At 45.6% G+C, this 17,325-nt stretch overlaps 1 protein-coding gene across 1 annotated transcript in view; it reads left to right on the top strand.

The window, feature by feature from the left end:
• Positions 1 to 3,845: 3,845 nt before the first annotated feature.
• T265_02032 (hypothetical protein) overlaps positions 3,846 to 17,325 on the top strand; it is a gene marked incomplete at both ends in the record, with an annotated part of 22,333 nt that continues 8,853 nt past the window's right edge. The window contains 5 exons of the mRNA XM_009166180.1: positions 3,846 to 4,565; positions 4,849 to 4,941; positions 13,418 to 13,633; positions 14,358 to 14,505; positions 16,862 to 17,003. Coding sequence (XP_009164444.1) covers positions 4,506 to 4,565; positions 4,849 to 4,941; positions 13,418 to 13,633; positions 14,358 to 14,505; positions 16,862 to 17,003 — 659 coding nt within the window. The remainder of the gene's footprint in view (positions 4,566 to 4,848; positions 4,942 to 13,417; positions 13,634 to 14,357; positions 14,506 to 16,861; positions 17,004 to 17,325) is intronic.

The following is a 17,325-nucleotide window of genomic DNA, read 5'->3' as shown; positions in this document are numbered from 1 at the left end:
TTCTCGGCAGACAACCTCTGTTTGATGGTCCTAGTGAACCCACAAAACGCACTGAACACATGAACCGACAGACAAGAAGCACACGCAAACGTATGCATGCTCCCTGGGATACATAGACGCGAGGATCAGCTGTTGTGTTGCAGCGAGCTACAGAAAACAGCTGACTGGAAGCAAGTTGCTTGGCTTCAAAAGAGTGTCTGATTGACTGGCACATAGCTTGGTCCAACTGTGGTCAATACCACTATGGCACCGAATTTTTCGATTCCAGTCCCAAACATGCATTACAGTTCTTTGTATTCATCTGGGTAATTCTATTTATTGCTATTTTACCAGTTTGCCTGCTTCCAAGATTCATCCAATCAACGGCAATCATTCAATGAGTCGACTTTTAGAATTTTTTGGTCTGTGCTGCGTGTCTCGCAATCGTACCTGCTATGGCCACACCCTGGTTAGTCCACACACATGCAGGGTTCGTTGGTGACCCCGAAGGTGGATCTGGATACGCGTCCGATATGCGCTCATTATTTGCCAAATCTCACAAAATGGACTAAAACTTAAAATTTTAATCCGGTCAGACCTCTTTGTCCATAGTTGGTTGTGCGGTTCTTCTGACCAATCAGACACGTGGCGAGCTTTGCACACAACCAATCGATCATTACGGCTGTCTTTGTCTGGATGTCTTTGCTGCTGTTCTCACTGTTGTTCTTGTTTCGACGAGTTATGGTCGTGCTTCCCAAAGAGCATATCAGAGACGTTTTATACCTGAACTGTGTCAGACAACCAGGGAGGGTTTTTGCAGATATGTTAATCCATTAGACATGACATGTGCATCATGAGAGTTACGTAAAGTCAGATACTAGATAAGGATCGGGTTGTGTTCTGGGATCCGGTCCCTCATTTGGAAGCAAGCAACTTCATTAGTGTGTAGCACACTAATACGGCGCGGTGTATATTTTGTTGCGTCACTCTATGGGACCAGCCTTTTGCCAACCCGAATGTGTGGAAAGAGCAAAAACCGATCAGATAAACGAAGGCACGTTGACCAGCGAGCAAACTTTTCAACGCATGGATAGACCTAACGCTCCGCTACGCCACTCGTCACAAAGAAAAATAGGGAGAGCTATTCAACCATCACACCAACCGGATAATATGACTGATACAGTAAGTGGTCTGTATAAAACAGTATTAACGAAACTGACAGCTATGAGAGAGTGCGAACATCTAGGGCATATTGAGAATGGTTCAGTGTAACACAGTGCAAAAATATTTTCGAACAGGGTTCACAGTGGATATTTTTTCGTAGAATGTAACATTGTGGTCCATGGATTAGTGACCGGTGGTGAAGCATTCGGGACGTCACAGGTCGAGGAGTTTTCAGCAACCTTATGAGTAGTGCATTACAAATATACTTTTTACTCCTGTTTCACCATCTTTTATCCTTTTATTGACCATCCTTGATGGTGCCCCTTCTGGCTCTTGTGCTGCAACAATCATCGTCCAGTACGCTGGTAAATCACTGAAAGCTGAAAATCGTTTATTAGCAGTTACAAACCCCGGATTCCACCACACTTCGTGTGCCTGCTTGCGTCCCAACTACTGTGGCTCCGACACCATCAAAGACAAGTTTTATGACGCCCTGAATGCCATGTTGCGGCGAGCCAAAAGCTCAGATATCCTTGTGGTGACCAGAGATCTGCATGCACAGGCTTAGTGAATCTGAAACTCAATTCGGTGATGGACATGGTTTAGACTGGACACATACGGACCATGGTGAATGATTGCCTCAACTACGTGCTGACCACAGGTTGTTTCTATGCAGTAGTAACTACCGAAATAGCCGAATTCGTCTGGCCAAGGCGTGTAGGCCACAGGCTCCAATCGATCACAATGACATCGGTTACCGATGGTAAGGATGAATAACTGACTACCAATCGTTTTGGAACACATTTGTGGATTCCGATGACACGCACGTCCTGGTTCCCTTTTCCCTTCGTTTTCCAGGACAGCGTGAGATGCAGACAAATAGCTTAGCAACTGAGGAACTGGTAGATTCAGATGTTAGATTAGTGTACCGAGTTTCTGGTCAGGACGACCGTCTGTCCGCATTGGTTGGAGCCCTGAATCGGAGCTTTTATGATGTGTTTGCCTGTCTTTGGGAAAAGGAACTGCCCAGACAACTGGAGAGAGTCGGTAATGGTGCTCACTTGCAAAAAAGGAGCTCGTAGTGAATGTGGCAACTACAGTGTAATCACCTAGACCCCAGGTCACAAATCGACTGATGGCTTGTGCTTCGTCGCCTTACGGCAGCTCGTGAAACACCGACTCGAGAGCAGCAAGTGGGATTCCGACCTGACAGGGGTTGCGTTGACCAAATCTTTACACTGCGTCAGACGCTAGAACAACGCCATAGGTATAAGCTACTCACAATTCTAGTGCTCCTGAATTTCTGAGGCGCATCGGACTCGGTTGATCGGTCTGTTCTTCTTTACACCAAGGAAAGCCCGGAAGTTTGTGAACATGATACGTTCTTTGTATTCTCAGGCGGACAATTCTATGAAAGCCTCCGTACACAAACCGGTGTCCGTTAGGGGTATCCACCCTCTCCATTACTATTTAATTTTGTGATCGATGAAAACATGAAACGAACGCTGGAAGGTCTTCAAATGTCTGTCTTCAGATAGCCTCTGACGAAAACTCTGTCGATCTGGAATATGCAGACAATGTGGTCTTCGTATTCGTAGAGGAGAAAATGTAGGTGTTTAGAAAGCGAGTTTTCGGTGTTGCAACGGGGACTTCCATTGCGTGTGTCCAGCATCAGAAGCGGCATTGGTTAGGGCATGTGTTTCGCATGCCAAACCATCGTCTGTCGGAGAGTGCTATGTTTCGCGTCCAACTCACAGTGACAGAATAAGTGAGGTAAACAACCGTTGACCTGGTACAGGAGTATGATAGTGATCGCGAAACGTTTGGGTGCTACTCTCTTTCCAGGATGGGGACCGCGTGATCCCCACTGCTCCAGGCTAGAGACGCTGTAAGATATGGTTGCCAACCGATACCAATGATGTTCTTGTTGTCAGTTTCTATCCAGATTGCCTGATTGTGTATCTGGAGGTTTACCAAATTGGAATGATTGTAGTAAGCTAGCACTGAGCCCCTTCCTCATCCAGCTTTATTCTTTTCTTCAAAATAAGGCTTTCAAAATGACAACGAAGCATCAGTGTTGAATACTGATGCCATGTTGTCGGTCATGATTATTTTTCACGCTCCTCTGGCGGATACGATAAGCATCGACTCTATGGGACCCTGATCTTAGGATGAGTAAGCAGCAGCACTGTGCACATCCTGTTGTGCGTAGATCACAGCAGCTCACTGAAATTAATAGATAAACCTGCACGGGTGAAGTTTTTTCTACGGTACTGTCATGTGCGACTGTCTGCATCAGATTAGCCAAAGCGGATTTTGAGCACGGGTGGACAGCCGAGGCGCGTGCCAATACGAAGTTAATTCAGCAAACAGCGAACAGCTGTCTTAGCCGTGAAATTTGACGTTAGAGGAAGAGAACGGAGACGTAGGGCTAACGATACCGGGTGGGGCGAAACCCCGTAGGCATTGGTCAGTGTGGCTATCTGCGCTCTGATAGGATGAACGTTTGCAACCCTGTTGTTGGGCCGACTGCGGTGACCTTGAACGAAAATCAGCTGAGACAATGGCTTAACTGGTTGCTCATTGGTTGCGCACCACATACCTGTGATTGGCAGACGCAGCCTTTGTGTTTACTTCGACCCTGGTGAAAGAAAGGTTTATAAGCTGCGACAACCGCCCTTTCCGATGCAGGTTGCCATTTCTGAGGACCTTGGTCCGTGCGCTGCCATTATTTGAGGCTGTTGTTCATTACTTCATTGTGATCACTTCTGGACAGTTAGTTTCGTGCATATCTCTCAGCCTTAGATATTTTGCATTTTTGTTTCTTACGTATTCCGGTCAGCTGTTAACTATTTTTAACGGCCTCCTCGTCAGTTTGTTCTTCGTCGAAATCAGTCGACATTCCGTGAAATGGCTGAGCTCCTGAATCCAGATTCAAATATTGGGCACACACGTATGCCTCTTAGAACGAATACCGCTGAAGTCCAACGAAATTCCCGGTGCAGATTTGGACAGATACGGGCACCGAAGCGGTGCATCATTGAACAAAAACGTGGTTCTCATCGTGTGCGACGTAATCAACGAGTGGAGTCAGCAAACTCTGATAGAGGGCTTTCAGATGGAGTCGGCCAAGATTCTCAGCTTCTCTGTGACGTCCGTGGAGAGAAGAGTGGTGATATATCGGTTCCCCGGGCTGGCACCCATCAAGATTGCTCACCTCGATTTCCCNGCTCTCACCCAGTGATCAGTCAGCTTCGCTGAATGAACACAAACGTCCCAGGCCGGAACATCAGATTAACCCCGGCGACGGCCTGTCGTCTTCCGCTCCCACATGTTTACGGGAGCCAGTTTCCCCGGTTATTATGTTTGGACAGATCCGCTCTGCCCCAAGTGGGAACCGTGCTGGAGATTTTGTGTGTGAGGTAAGTCAGTGGTGAGAAACTTTATTATGCAAACATATCTTTTGGTATCCTCTATAAGCACATTGTTAATAGTCATAACTTGGTCATCTGTGTGCACCTCAAGGCTGGAAGATAGGTTTGCTGAGCTGCGTGTCTAGAGCGGCCGGTGGTTCTGTGTTCGGAAGATAACCACAGACCCAGCACACCCGTTGTTTGCCTATAGCAACTTTACCCTTTTAACGCTCTTCTACGCACTCGCATGTCGCCGTTGCGTTCCTAATTCGGTGAATTTGCCTGGTTTCAGCAATCGCTTCTGAACAAAGAAAAATTCCAATACCTTCTTTCAAAGGAAGCACTCTATCATCCGAACAATGCTTTCCTATACTACGTCAATCCGGTAAGTAGGTGTTTCGTGTCTTCTATCGTCCGAATATAGCCTGTGTTAGCGTGTTGTGGAATCCCCTTATAGTCCACTAAGCGATAAAGTCAAATCTGCCAGTGTCTTAGTGTGATTAGGTTGCTTTTCAAAGTCCCAAGGCACTACTATCTAGCATCCACTGGCTTTAGGGTTGTCGTTTTTACGAGATAAGTAGAAAGGACCGTATTCGCATTCATTTTGCGCATAACTTAGTTATCCTTCAGTGATCGCTTAGCATGGTAGGCTTTTTGGGTGCCATCAATCCTTAACCCTTGTGTGATTTGCTATGACTGCGGGTGAAAGTAAGATCTAAATGAGAAGTGAGAAAATATAGTTCTAACAGAAACCTTAATACCGCAACCAAGGGCCAGAACGTTTAACAAACTTGTCTCCAGTAAAGAGGGGTTAGAATTCCAGATGTAAGTTGATGACAGTCGGCAAACCAATGTTGATGCAAGTTTTGTGTTGTCTTTGGAACGGTTTGTATGAAGATATTGTCGGCTCAGACCAAAGTGATCTTTCTTTGATGGGAGTTTATCATTAAGTACACCTCAGCGAATCGATGGAAAATCCCTTGTACTAGTGTCTGTAATCTCTAGTAGGGGTTAATGCAACTTCACACTGGTGACACGGAAGCCAAGGTTGAAAACGTAGCATCCAGGCTGGGTTCTCAAATAGAGTTTATTTCATCCTGATAGAATTTTCCGACCGGAATTTATGGTGGGATTTAAGAAATATTTTTAAGGCGACTATAAATTAGGTTTCTTTTCGGTTTTCTTGTGTTTAGCAACCAAGTCGGTCCTCTACGCATGATTGCTTTTGTGCTTACCGTTCACTTGATCAATAATCCATACTTTATGAATAAATCAATGGCAGTGTGACTAGTGCACTAAACTGAATCAAGTCCTCACCTCGCATTACTACGCTTGTGTTGTATTTTGGGGACACCTTGGATTCCGGCTTTTTGCAACCAGCCTTTGCCTTGTAATCGGTGGTGTGAGACTTGCACTGTGATAGCAATGCGGCAGTTCGGTGTCGTACGTGTGTTGTCATAAGTCGACTTGTTTTCTTGTGTTTGAGAGAGAGAAAAAACCCTGGTATACAATCGACTTCCACTGCTTTGCGTTTCAAACCCACCAAATAAACAAGGATTGTCTGTCTCCTGAACTAAGATCAGTCAATCAAGAACGGGCAAAAAATAACCGATGAAACAATTGTAGCAAACTTACAGGGTGAGCCGATACGCCACCTGCGTCTATCTTGGATTATATGACGGTTAATTCACGTTTCTTCCAGTCCAAGCGTTCACTGTTTTGTCGGTATCTTGTCCGATTGAGCGCCCGGTCACTAAGTGTCTCTCAGGTGCGATATCGACTGTTTTTACCCATAAGTGCAGTGATGGACTATGGGGTGATGTTGCTGATTGTCTTGTTTTCCATTCCGGACTGTGCATCACGGTCGTTTGTAAGCTGCATTCGTGCTGGCCATTTACAGTATCATTTCTTTGGCAATATCAGGCATTGAAGCCCTTTCGGTACCTAGCTTCCGTGCCACTCGAAGTAAAAAAGCTGAGGTGTAATCAAGTTGCCATGGCCTAAACAGGAACCGTCGAGATGCCAAAGCTGGGTTCGATCCACGGACATTTCGGTCAGTAGTTTCTCGAGTTCACTCACTCAGATGGGCTGTTGGATACATTCTCCACGTCTGTTTTAAACTAAGCACTAATCTTCTCCATTAATCCTTGGTTTAACCCGATAAGTAATCAACGGGCTTACTTATTAGGGTTTACTTACTACTTCACATTTTGAACAACACCATGGATTGACGGGTCAATTTCATTTAGCAGGTCGCTGGCATCTTCCTGTGTTTTTCGTTCAAACAGCTGCTTCCCACCGGTCATAAATTGAGGGGTAGATGATCGAATTTACGATGGTTCATCCGAATAGCAGGCGCTTTTATCTTTTCCAGTTGCACGTTGGCGGTAGTTCCGATGCAGTCACGTCAAACAAGTACAAAGGGATAAAAAGTTATTCGATCTCCTTGCTTACGTTGGCGTGTTATTCTTCTTGTCTCCCCCTCACCATGTGCTCGAGCTCGAGACAGCTCAGTGTAGTGTTCGTGATTCGAACCCAACCTCTGCACCTCGACTGCTCTTATCTAGGCTTGGGCATTATCTCGGCCCTCATAATCGCTTTGGGTGGCATAGCAGCTAGGCATCGAAGGCGTGTTACTGATGAGCTACGATTTGTACTCGCTGTGTGCGCCTCTCCCTTCCTCGTAATGGCGTTGAACCTGCCGATTGGAGGTCTTCCCGCGCCACGAATAATAGCTAAACTGGAATACAACCCGGTGGAATACATTGTTTACCATGAGAAAGCAATGCTGGTTACTGCGTGGCTTCATCCCATCTCTCAGATAGACGTATTACCTTCGATTGGTATTTTGGCTATTAAATGTCCCCACTCATGGAATCATGTGTCCCTCCAAGGTGAAATTATCGGTCAGGAAAAGTTCATTCACTAATGTGGTGTGGATTATTTTATTGCGTTGTTTCCTTTATGAAAGTGTACTGCGATATCTCGAATATCGTACCAACTGAAACATGAGTTAGCCTGTGTACAGCACATTCAGTTGAAGAATACCATAAACGAGAGATTCAGTTGAGTCTCCCGTGAAAACCGAATTGATTTGCGAATGAGTGTATTTTTTGAATGTATTTATGTTTAAATCAATGACAGGAGGGACATTTCCATCGTGGTGTTTTCTCTTGGGAAGGAAATGCGCCATTTTAAGAATCAGGGGTAGCTCTTCGGGCCTCTGGTTCTGTCTCCTCGTGTCTTGGGAATTTTCTCCCCTTTGAGTGTTTCGTCGATGCGGCATGTGGTAGCTCCCCGTATTTTCAAAGTACGGCTACGGCGGTGGGATAATCAAACCGACCATGCGTTCTTGAAAACGAATACCATGTGTTTTACGTCATCGGGTGACCACAAGTGGAATACGGTACCAGGCATGCAAAGCTCGTTGGGCAGTAGCTTCAGTTACTACGCGAGACAGTTGCCTGAATTTGGTCTTTCGTTTTTGAGCATAGTCAGAACAGAATTTTCTCGTGGTGACTTGTTTTCTGTTGCCTCACCAGTGTGATAGCATAGGGTTAAGAGAAATCTGAGAGTTAGTGATCGGCCCTTGTCTTGCGAATCATATTAGGCAATGGATGACTAGTTTATAGCCCAGAAAGATGGTCCGTTGGTTAAGTGAACTTGCACTATGCAATATGCTCGAAATCTGTTGAATAGAAAACTGGTTTGCACATATTGTCTCAGTATTCTCGTCTCAGTTTATGGTCAAAATTTCCTAATTCACCTACGAATCATCTATCACTCCAGTCTACGCTTGGACAACATAATACTATCTCGTGCTTATTTGGGGTGACGTGGCATCTGTACACCAACAAGAATTTGCCACAGTTAATTTTTCAGCTATCCAACTGGTATGCCTATTCTACGTATTTTCCAGTACCCTGTTGCTAATGTCGACATCAGTTTCTTATTAGGCAAATCAATCCGTTTTCTATCCGATGGACAGCGTTTATCCAATAGGGCGTACAATCCACCCCCGTTGACTTCAGGCTCGTTTCCGCTGGCGATCGATGGGCGGCTTGGTTGCGCTTTAGTGGATGCGAGCGACAGCTAGACAGCTGATTTCTGCTTTCTTACCCAATCGCATGCACGGGATTGGTCCATTAGTTCTTGTTCTCGCGACCTTGGCCGAAATTTGACCCGTCTGTTCGCCAGGGTCACGCGACTTTGCAATGGTACGACAGGCTGCATTTATTCCCCTCAAGCATACCATAGTGTGCATTCGCTTGTCTGCACTGGAGGGGGACCTTAAATTTGCAACTACAAGGGTTTCACCGATCGCCGTGCTTCTCGGCTGTTTTCCACACCTGTGGTGTGACAGTTCGGGTATAGTGTACAGTTTACTGCAGTGGACAGTACTGACTGGCGTTGAATACTATATGGCCTGCAGCGAAATCCTATGACCACTGATCACTAATAGACATACATGAGATGTTCAATTTTTGGCTGAGTGAGTAGACATGAACTTAGCGGGTTCCTCATGTGCGGGACCTGACTTTCACTAACCCCACCCATGAATGTCTATCTATGAACTTAGGTTTAACCATGTATACGATCGTTTACTTCGCTGAAGGTCTTATGTGACCATCTCACACCAAACAGCTTGCACTTTTAAGTCACGGTCCTTGAGACTCCCCGAAGCATGTCCATTCCGTGTTCCAATCGATCGTTCTAACCCGGATTGGTGCGCTTTTCAATGACGCGCCACATTTTTCGTCTGAGATCATACTGTAGCTGCATGAAAAGTTGAACCTTTGCTCCGCGATCTTACCTGATGTGGTGTCAATCTATACTGCGTTTCAGTCTATCATTCGTGGGCTGATTCCTGGGGTGCTTCGAAATCCATAAACCTAGGATATCGGAAAAGTAAATTACAGAATCCTGAAAACCCCGGGAGCATACCTGTCAGGTGGAACATGTGAGACGTGTGGCTGGAACATGAGACGGGGCATGATCTTCCAACGAAGATTATTGTCACCCAATCTGCACAATCGGGTTCATTTTGTTTTAATCTACATCTGTTGCTTGCGCCAACTATATATCTGACAACTATGTATTTGACCATAGTGCGGCTATTTTGTGGTGATAATTTTGGGTGGTTTAGCGTTGTTGCATAGCCTTATCAGCCGTGAAACCATGTGAGATGAGGTTCTGCTACATAGAACAGATAGCTAGGTCAAAGATTACAGAAGAAGGTAAAGGCCATGGGAGCAATATGGTGTTCATTATCAGCGTTGATACCTGTGAGCGAATGCCCCGAGAGAACCTCGATCGTACGGACATTAGAGGCTTGTAGTGAGTAATCCATAATCGCATCACTGGCGAATTTGAAGAGGAAAGGTGAAAGAGGACCGTTTCGCCTGACACTACTTGAGGTATTGAACTCGGGAGAGCTTCCCGTGGATCTTCACACGGGAAGGATGAGTCAAGAAGTTATGAGGGACACGTTTGCTCCATAAACACTGCCATGGTTCCTGGCGGTCCACAGAATCAAAGACAACTTCCAAGTCAAGGAAATAGTGTCGTTGTTCCGAACTCACGAAGAGTGAAAACGTGATTGATGCATCCTGTTACAAGACGTAACACAGCTTGGTTTTCACGAATTCCTCTCCCGGAGTTCAGTCAACCTTGAAAGGATAACAACTGAGATCGTCTTCTGTGTCACGGGATCAGTGTTTAACTTATTCATGGGTAGATTGTCTTGGTTGAATGGAGGGTGACAGGAACCCTTGAGCTCCAGTTTGCGTAATATTTCCAAAGAAGCAAAATATGAAGCGTGTTCCCGCTTGTGCCAATTTTATAATGCGTACGTAATTTAGCTTCTCTCCACATGATTTCTTTCCAGAATTTACGGTTCCTTGTATGCGCAATTCAGTTGAACAGTCCACCGGACTGATCCACTATAATGTACGGATTCTATACCCGCTCACTCAGAAAAGCCACAATCAGGTTCTATATCGACGAATCAGCCCGGATCGTATTGCTCTGGTTTGATACTCACGCTTTGTGTCATTGGTGTCTGTTAGATCGCACGACTATGACAACTCAGTACGCACACTAACACCATTGGTGCGCTTCACAAGGCTGTTCGGGTTCTTACCAGTGTACGTGTATCGATTAGTTGCTAACATGCCATTCCAATCGTCGTCGCATTGGTAAAGCTCGACCTTGGTTGGTCCAGGTCCGAGTGTGGGGTTCATTAGTCTGGATTCAGATACAATGTGTCTCTGATGTCTCGTGATACAGCTAGACTTGGGGACAAACCATCGTAACATTTTTTACCAATGCGCGGCTAACCAAGCAGCTTATTAATCAGTCGATTTGAATTTAAATTGCGAGTCTCGGGAAAGTAGCGGAATTCTTGTTCACTTCCATAATACGGAATTATGGTCAGACGTAGATTTTGGTTTCACCGGCGAAGCAAGTGGATAATTTATCGATTGATTAGGATGTGATGCTGTAATAAATTTGAATTTTGGAACATTCGGGCAGTTGTTTTGAACCCGCATACTGGTCGGTCGGCTTGTATTATACATCTGTTAATTTGTAGCGTTTAAGATGGTAAATTAGAACCAATCCTCTGAATCACAAAAGCTCCACCAACTGATTTTTTCACAGTTAAATTTTCGAATGTTCCAATCACAAATAAGAGGTATGATGGCTCCTCTTTGTGTTTTGAGAGTCTAAAAAATCTCATACGAGAATGCGGATTTGGGTGCATCTGATTTTACACAGTAAACGTTTGTGTACTCTAAGCGTGATAGGTTACCGCCCGCAGGTGGGTCAACAAGAAATGTTATACATACACTTTTATGCTTCGCTGGGTGCCCGTGAAAAAGGTGAAACAAACTGTGTAGAGTTTTAAGGAGACCAGGACGTTGGAGGCAGCAGAAAGCAGAACGCCACTAGGATCATTAGTTGTGCGTTGTATCTGCCATTATCTCTAGCCTCAAACAACCGGTCATCTTTCTTGTACCTTATCCAATCTCATTGGGGCCGACCAATTTCGCTGTCATTAGATGATCTCCTTGACGTTTTCAACGAGCAGCTTGTGCTTTGAAAGCTGTTATCGTGAGCAAGAATCGCACACTGGCTATCCGTTTTTGCTATTGCACCAATAATAACCATAATCTATCATTTATATGACCCGTTCGGTGCCTATCTGCCGTGCTAATCGATGAATGCCGGGGCCTGAGCTACTACCAGGCTTCCCGAGCCTAGACAGGAGCAGGCGGAGTTGGGTTCAAGCGACGGTCCTTCCGGTCAGTAAGTTCCCACTGAGCTCTCTCGAAGCCTTGGTGCACTGCAGGCGCTTTACTTCCCCTAGACGGGTAAACTTATAGGCAGACAGTGGTGTTTCCCCTAGACGGGTAAACTTATAGGCAGACTTATAGGCAGGCAGATGAATTGATCTATTGCGAACCTTCCGCACACGACGATTGTTTTTCGCCACCGAATAAGGTAACTGCTCTCACTGACGCACTCTACACTTCACCACTGTGGAATACTGCAACATTCTACCATCTGTGCACTGCACCCCAGAGCGATTGACCGTACGGACCATTGCTTTTTATCATCTCTGTGTTTGACTGTGTAAACTATGTTTCTTTGTGTGCCTTTGGACCACTGAAGCAATGAAGTGGTCGTTGTTTTGTTCCGCTATTCCTTCTCCCTGAACGAAATAGTGCTGGCGCATCTTGTGTATGAACCGAGCTCGATATAGCTCAATGGATAAGGCATCAGGAGGTCTGTGGTTCGAACTCCAATTCAACATCTCGCCTGATCATTGGGCAATCTGACAGTATCTCAGCCCTCGCACTTCTCTGGTTGTCACATCGGCTAGGCACCGAAAGATGGCTACAATGGGACTATCATTCCTATGGTCATACTATGAGTGGACCTGTCGGTTATTCGTTCTGACGCCCGCTTCCATTCCCAATCATGGTTGTGTGACTTTTTCACCAAAAACGACAGTTGGCCTCGATTCTGCGTCTGGCACAACTACGTATCCTCATGACTGTTTCTAACTAGGTGTAAGATTTCAAGCAATCCATGCCTTCTGTATTCCCACAATTCTCCACCGATTCCCTATCGTCAACCATCCATGGGGCCGCGTCAGGGACTAAACAGTTTTCCCTTTTCCGTCACTTAGCAGGTGGCAGTGCATGTTTCCACATAAACTCAAAGGCTTCGACTAGTTTCGTCTCTGTAACCCACAAAGAGTTCGAGTGAGGTTTATTTTGAATGCGTTCCAAGACATTGTTCTGTGAACAGAAAGCATAAGACTGGTATAATTCACTGCATCTGCAAGAACGTCATGCGAAAGTCATCTTGGCATCAGCATCTGGCATTGTTTTGCGCAGCTTGGTCGGTTACCGGAAGAGACAGAATCGTCAGAACCAAGATAGGTTTCGTCCTGGCCAAGGGGGCATTGACCATATCTTTACCTTGAGACAAGTTCTTGAACAGCGCCACTCTTCAGACGTCAGATAGGTTTCGTCCTGGCCAAGGGGGCATTGACCATATCTTTACCTTGAGACAAGTTCTTGAACAGCGCCACTCCTTCAGACGTCCCACGGTGGTTGTCTTTCTGGATCTGAAAGCTGCTTTTGACTCTGTCGATCTTCGGAAACTTTCGCAGCGTCTGGTGATCAGAGGAGTTGCTGTGGGCGCGTACGAGTATACGACTAACTTTCGTTTGAGTTCGCCACGTCCAGTGTTGGAAGACTGCCCCCTCTTGCATTTTCAACTTTGTTATCGATGTGATGGTTGGGATTTCTCTGTCTGTCTCTGAAACCTCAGGAGTCGAAATGCTCTAGGGACGTTCCTTCACAGACATTAGGGATGCTCTCCTTGGTTCAGATCCTTCGAAAATGCAAACCACTTTAAATAACCCCAATAACTCTCCTTCACGGTTTGGCGTGCGCTTCACACCTGAAAAGTCGCTACAAGACTGGATGGGATCAAACCCAAACCTCACGCATCCAGACGAGCCAATTGACGTGGTAGATGAATTTGTTTACTTGGGTAGTTGTGTAAGTTCCGCTGGACCGGTTGGAGATGCCATTGCTTCCAGACTCGACAAGGTCATGATAGCTTTTTACCAACTTCCGACACCTATGGCGCCGACGTGACGTCAGCTTGTCTCTCAAGGATAGAGTTTATGTTGCGTCGGTGCGTTCCGTGTTGCTTTATGGATCAGAGACTTGGCCTCTACTCGGTATATCCGAAGGATTGGTCAGGTCTGGTAGGAATATCGGATTAGCAATGCTCAGGTACACCAGATGGTCTGAGGAAGAAGGAGCTTTCCCGCGATAGATGAATTGCTCACTTTTCGTAGGTTACACTGGGTAGGACATACTCCGGATGCCAGAAGACCGTCTGCCTCGCAGAGCTCTTTCCTCCCGGCCCTGTGCTAAGTATAAGCAGCCAAGAAGTGGAGAGTGTATGACCTGGCAACTAGGTATGAAAACACTAGCCAGTTAACTGATTCACTGTGCCTCAAAACTGTCTCCTTCAACGCATAGCTAACCAGTTCCCGAACTAATCAAAAATGACATCACCTCCGAGACTTGGCTGTATGTCCCACACTTCCGTTTTCTGGTGACCGAAGCTGTAGCAACTGTAACCAATGTGCCTGTGAGACACGGTTTATAGATTTTATATTGATAGATTAACTGATTGATTGATTGATTCAGTTCACTGCATCCGGTTTTTGCATTACTATTCACTCACCACCGATCTTTTCTGTCCATTTAGGAAGTTGAAGACAAAGTCGACGCGGCTTTGCGCAACGAGGCTGTGCACAATCTTCGATTTATGCACAACGCGTTCTTCAACTTATCGACCGAGACGTTTTGCAAGGCTGTCAACTTGATTGATCGCTTTATTGTAAAGGTCAAGGTGAGTTGGTTGTTCCCTAGTAGTTGTCTACCAGCTCCATGAGATCATTTCAACATGCATAGTACGCTGACTTCCTAACAGTTAGATGGTCTAGGAGCGAGTGTGGTGTTAATCTCCTGAGAACTAATCGGAAGGAACAAAAACAGCATAACCAACCAGCTCGATTCAGTCGTACTTCTCAGGCTGAATACAGTCGCCCCCTGCATCTTGCGGGTGACTGAGATGCATGCGTATATGTATAATGTGTTAGTTGTTAGAGTATGGCAACTATTCGACGAAGAAGCTCAGTAGACCGGTTTGGAAAATTGGGTGACTATCAGGCCAGGCCGGGCCACCTACATTGTCTTTGAATGGCGCTTCTCACTACTGAAGGTTTGGTTGAATGTCGGCACCTTGAGTGAGCCACTGTTGCCGAGTTACAACTTTCAAATGTCCTCCGTACATTGGATAGGACGGTCGAAATACTATTGGGTCTGTGGTGAAATGACTTTCTTCAACGAGATACTCAACTTCAGCACTGTTCAATGATTTTGTAACTCTTATCATTACTCTGGTTTGGACGCTCCCCCTCATTCTCGGACGTGATCATTCTTGTTACTCGACAGCCGTACATCCGATTCCTCATCGAATTTCGGGGTCATCTTTGTTTCTGGTTGTGTGCTTCTAGAACTGCCCCTTCGGTCCAGTTCGGCTGAAACCATCCACTCCTTTCATTTGTACATCCGAAAAGCCTTTCGATGCTTTTGTTCATCCGTCCACAGACAGTAGGCGTTTCACGCTAGGCTGTCTTTGCCTCGGCAAGTATGCTATGGTATTTCTCGTAACCGTATGAATCACGCGAGATTTAGCTTGCTGCGTTGATTTGGTATCGATTCGTGTGACCTCGTTATCGTTCATTCACGCTCTACTTTCCACGGCAATAGCACATCAGCGATGATAACAAGTCATTCATATAACACAATTTGTGCTGATCATAGGGGAGCGGGTTAATTAACAGGTGTGCTCTGAATTTCTCAGGGACAAATCAGCCATACTTGGTGGATTTCCTAGTGACCGATACCGAAGAAAAATCGTTGAAAGAGAGGTGAAGTCCTGTGTAATTTATATTCGGTTGAACGGAAACCACTCATTAAATTGACTATTCCGAGGTTTTCCTGTTGATCAGTCTGCGGTTCTATCTGAGCTTGGAATTTCTAAACAAGTGTACTTTTGTTGAACTGAGCTACTTATAGATTGCTGGTAGTGTGAGGAGATTTGGGAGTTTTGGTGGAGATTTTGCCCTGTAAGTGAAACTAGTGTATGGTCGGAGGCCGAGAAGCACTGTACAGCTCTTTCGTCCTTATTGGGGATCATTAGCCGAAACTCCATGGGACCTTGAACACTCTACAACCTCCCGGTTAACCGTTTGAACAGTTAATCGTTCGTTAGCTCGCACCCAGACGGGATATGGCGTCAAGCATCCTTCAATCACGGGATCCACTTCAAATGGTCATATGTGGACGAAATCTACATCATTTGCAAATTCTACACCATCGACGATCTCTAAGTAGTTCAGGGGAAGAGTAAAAATCACTTGATGACTCAAACCACCATCTGAAAAGTCATTCGAGTCAGTCAGCACATCTCAGTTCTCGTGCTCCTTTCGGGTGGCATGCTAGCTAGGCATCAAAAAGACGTTATTGCTTCTTCAACCCTGATGCACTCGTCTATTGAGGCATCTTATTGACGTTTAGTATTTCGGCTTGTTGCGTTATTCCTCTAGAAAGCTGGTATCATCACGTCTGGCTGTTTCTCAAATCATACCGAGTGAATCAAAAGTTGATTGATTGTGGAAAACCAATTCAGTATCGATCCAGTGGTGCACTTAGTTCTGGGCGCTGTTTGAAAATCCCAGGCATAGACATCCGTTGTATCCACAGCTAGGATAAGAGAACTTGAGGGTTAGAAATGCTCTTGAACGAGGGGGCCCACGCAAATGTCAACTGCTCATTGCTTCCTGTGGTATTGGTCATTCAAATCGTGCACAGTGACGAGTGCTGCTCAGTCAACAATGGACTCCCTCTGGTGGTTGGCATTTAACACACGACAGGCTTAAAAATGGTGAATAAAATAGCAGAGTGTAGAAAAAGCTAAACGTGAACTGCCCATGGGAACGGTTGAAAGTACATGTTCCTGCGATTGTCTGGATTTGAATATGTATCGATACGGAATGTTGGTTCCTCCAGCAGTCTCTGCGGTGTACGCGTGTCGCAGATAGCGTGGGACTCGTCTATTGTAGGTAACTATTAATTCTAGAAAGACAGAAAACCAACCTATAAATGCCGCAATACGATTTTGAGGGAACCAACCAAAAACCGTAGCTGTAGAAAGAGGCTTATTAACTATTGACTCATTACACCTGACTTTTCGTTCTTTTTTCAGGTTAAACCGAAATACATGGCTTGTGTGGCTACTGCTTCCTACTGTGCGGCGAGCAAGTTGTGCAATGGAAGTAGCAAAGAGGTAAGTTGGTTTTTACTATTAAACCAGCTAACATGGCTTGGTTTTCCTGGGTCCTGATATCTTTACTTGCTGTTAATGTGCAAAGCAGAGTTCGGGTTATTGTTCATTTCGATTATGGGCACGGAGTTCCCTGTCGCCATCGTTCAGGTGTAGCACCCTTTCGGTGCCTAACTACCATGCATTACGGAGGTTGCACGAGGGCTGGGACACTGCTATAGATTGCCCAAGCCTAGACAGGGGAAGTCGAGAGGCAGAGGTCAGATTCAAACCACGAGCCTTCTGGTCAGTAAATTCGCGCTCTAACCACTTGGGCCATCACGTC

Source organism: Opisthorchis viverrini (genome assembly GCF_000715545.1).
Source record: "Opisthorchis viverrini unplaced genomic scaffold opera_v5_23, whole genome shotgun sequence".
In the NCBI taxonomy this organism is placed as follows: domain Eukaryota; kingdom Metazoa; phylum Platyhelminthes; class Trematoda; order Opisthorchiida; family Opisthorchiidae; genus Opisthorchis; species Opisthorchis viverrini.
The sequence above is the reverse complement of the archived record's forward strand: the minus strand, read 5'-3'. Positions and strand labels throughout refer to the sequence as shown.